The sequence below is a fragment of the Bison bison genome, unplaced genomic scaffold, assembly GCF_000754665.1.
Source record: "Bison bison bison isolate TAMUID 2011002044 unplaced genomic scaffold, Bison_UMD1.0 scf7180017864371, whole genome shotgun sequence".
Lineage (NCBI taxonomy): Eukaryota > Metazoa > Chordata > Mammalia > Artiodactyla > Bovidae > Bison > Bison bison.
The window spans coordinates 7,927,527-7,929,714 of NW_011494943.1; the positions used below are offsets into that span (position 1 = coordinate 7,927,527).

General features: G+C 60.3%; 1 protein-coding gene across 1 annotated transcript in view; it reads right to left on the minus strand.

Annotated features, from left to right (window-relative positions):
* Nucleotides 1-1,005: 1,005 nt before the first annotated feature.
* The window catches only part of QRICH2 (glutamine rich 2), a 26,733-nt gene continuing 25,550 nt past the window's right edge, over nucleotides 1,006-2,188 (minus strand). Inside the window, exon 20 of the mRNA XM_010856207.1 lies at nucleotides 1,006-2,179. Coding sequence (XP_010854509.1) covers nucleotides 1,932-2,179 — 248 coding nt within the window. The 3' untranslated portion in view covers nucleotides 1,006-1,931. The remainder of the gene's footprint in view (nucleotides 2,180-2,188) is intronic.

The following is a 2,188-nucleotide window of genomic DNA, read 5'->3' on the forward strand; positions in this document are numbered from 1 at the left end:
CAAAAAACTGCTTCCATGACTATCCGGGTGGGACGCAATTCTTCCCTTGTCCCTGGGGCTTTGGGGACAAGGGCTTGTCCCTTACGGTTGACTCGGGTGGGCAGCAGTGAGCCCCCTCGTCTGTTGAGGCTGACACGGAGCAGGACAAGGGTCAGGCCTCAAGGCCGTCAGACACGGCCAGACTCCTCTTCTGGGGAGGGAAGGGGAGCAGGGACACGGCCTGACCCAGCAGCCCCTCTTGCGTCTGCGGCAGCCTCCAAGCGTGACCCCATGGACTGTAGCCCGCCAGGCTCCTCTGTCCATGGGATTCTCCAGGCGAGAATACTGGACTGAGGTGCCATTTCCTTCTCCAGGGGACCTTCCCAACTTGGGGATCAAACCCGCGTCTCTCGCATCACCTTCACTGGCAGGCAGATTCTTTACCACTAGCACCACCTGGGTAGGCCCCTCGTTTTGCAAGCCAGAGAAGATGGCAACCAGGAACCTTCCCAGGTGCTGGTGGCCCCATCTTCCCCAGGATGTGCCAGGAGCCTGCCAGTGGCCGCCCTTAAAGCTTCGCCCCAGGGTGCAGCCTGAGCATCTAAACCCTCCACTGCCCTGGGCGCTTACCCAGAGGGAAGGCGGTGCCTGTGCCAGAGAAGGCCTCAGCACCGGTCCAGCCAAGGTCGGGAGAGGGCCAACAACCCCTGCAGGCCTGCCAGTGCCCGGGGCCTGGGGTCTGGCCTGCGCTGCCGCCTCCCCGCCCTGGGTGCTATACTCAGTCCTCTTGAAGCCCTGGTGCCCTCAGAGAACAGCTGGCCCTGTTTGGGGGAGCCACGTACATCAGGCTGCAAGAAGTCTGCTGTCCCACCTGAACCAGGACCAGAGGAGCCTCGTGGCCCCTAGCTTTCTCCTAAGCGTTTATTTATAGCTCTGCTCAGTGAGCAGAGGTGGCCCGCGGCCCCCGGGTGGGCTCCTCGAGCCCCTCCCCAGGAGCGGCCCTGTGCACATCCAGCCCCGCTGGCAGGTTTGCCGCCTCGCCGGGCAGGTGGGCTGGGTTCGGCTGGGAGAGACGGCCCTCGGTGGAGACAGGTCTGTCTTTCTGATGACGGGAAGGAGCTGCGGGACAGGAGGGGCCCCGGATGGCTCAGGCTGACTCCCACGCCCACCGGCGGCCCACCTCGGCTTGCCCAAAGCCCCACTAACCAGGCTGAGCCAGGACATCATGCTGGAGGGTCAAGCTCTCCTACGAGCCCCTGAGCCACACTCGTTTATACTCTGAGTTAAAATAAGTCAGGGGCCAAGAGCCTGCCTCTTTGTTAACATTCCCCCTATTAATACAGGGACTGTTAGGGCCACACTGACTTAAATCAGGGCAGGAATTTCTCTTTTAAGACAGCCCCCGCTCCTGCTTCCGTAATGTGTCTTTGGAGTGGACACTGGGGTGCCAGGGAGAAGGAAGCTAAGCTCCCCCAAGAACAGTCCTGGGAGCCAGAGCCGCAGGCCGACGCTGTCTGCCCCCTGCTGAATCCTCCAGCCCAGGCTGTTTGCCTTTGTCACCAGCGCTGGTTCTGGGGCCAGACAGCTTGGCTTTGAGCCCGGCTCTGCTGCTTTCTAGCTGTGTGACCTTGGGCATGTACTTTAACCTCTCTGTGCCTTGGCTTTGTCTGCTGTAGGTGGGACTAGCAATGGTCCCTATCTTTTAACACGTGAGGATTCAAATTATTGATTCACATGTGTAAAGCTCTTCAGCAGTTAGGAACCCTTGGCAGAGGCGAGGCTGCACATCGCCACCACTGCACTGGTTTCTGCCTCCTGCAGGCACTGGGGGCTGGAACTGGAAGGCTTGGTGCAGAGGACCTCGGGCTGCGGCTCTAGACCTGGGTGGGGGTGCGGTGGGGCTCCCTGGGCCTCCAGCAAGTAGCTGCAAAGCATTGTGGGTACATAAGGTTTCATGAGAAGAAACTCAGCAGCTTTCTTAGACTTTGCAGGGGGCTTCCTAACTTAGCAGCCAGAATCCAGCACCCTTTTATTGACAGATGAGGAAACTGTCCAGGAGGAGGGGGAGATGTGCTCAGAGTCACCCGGAAGTGGTCTAGCCCCCTGGCTCCAGGCCAGTGCCCCTCTCTGGCCCCCATGGGTAGCCAAACCCCAGGGGAACACTTAGCCCTTGGGCTTTCAGGCCGGATTTGGCCCCTCTGGAGAAAGC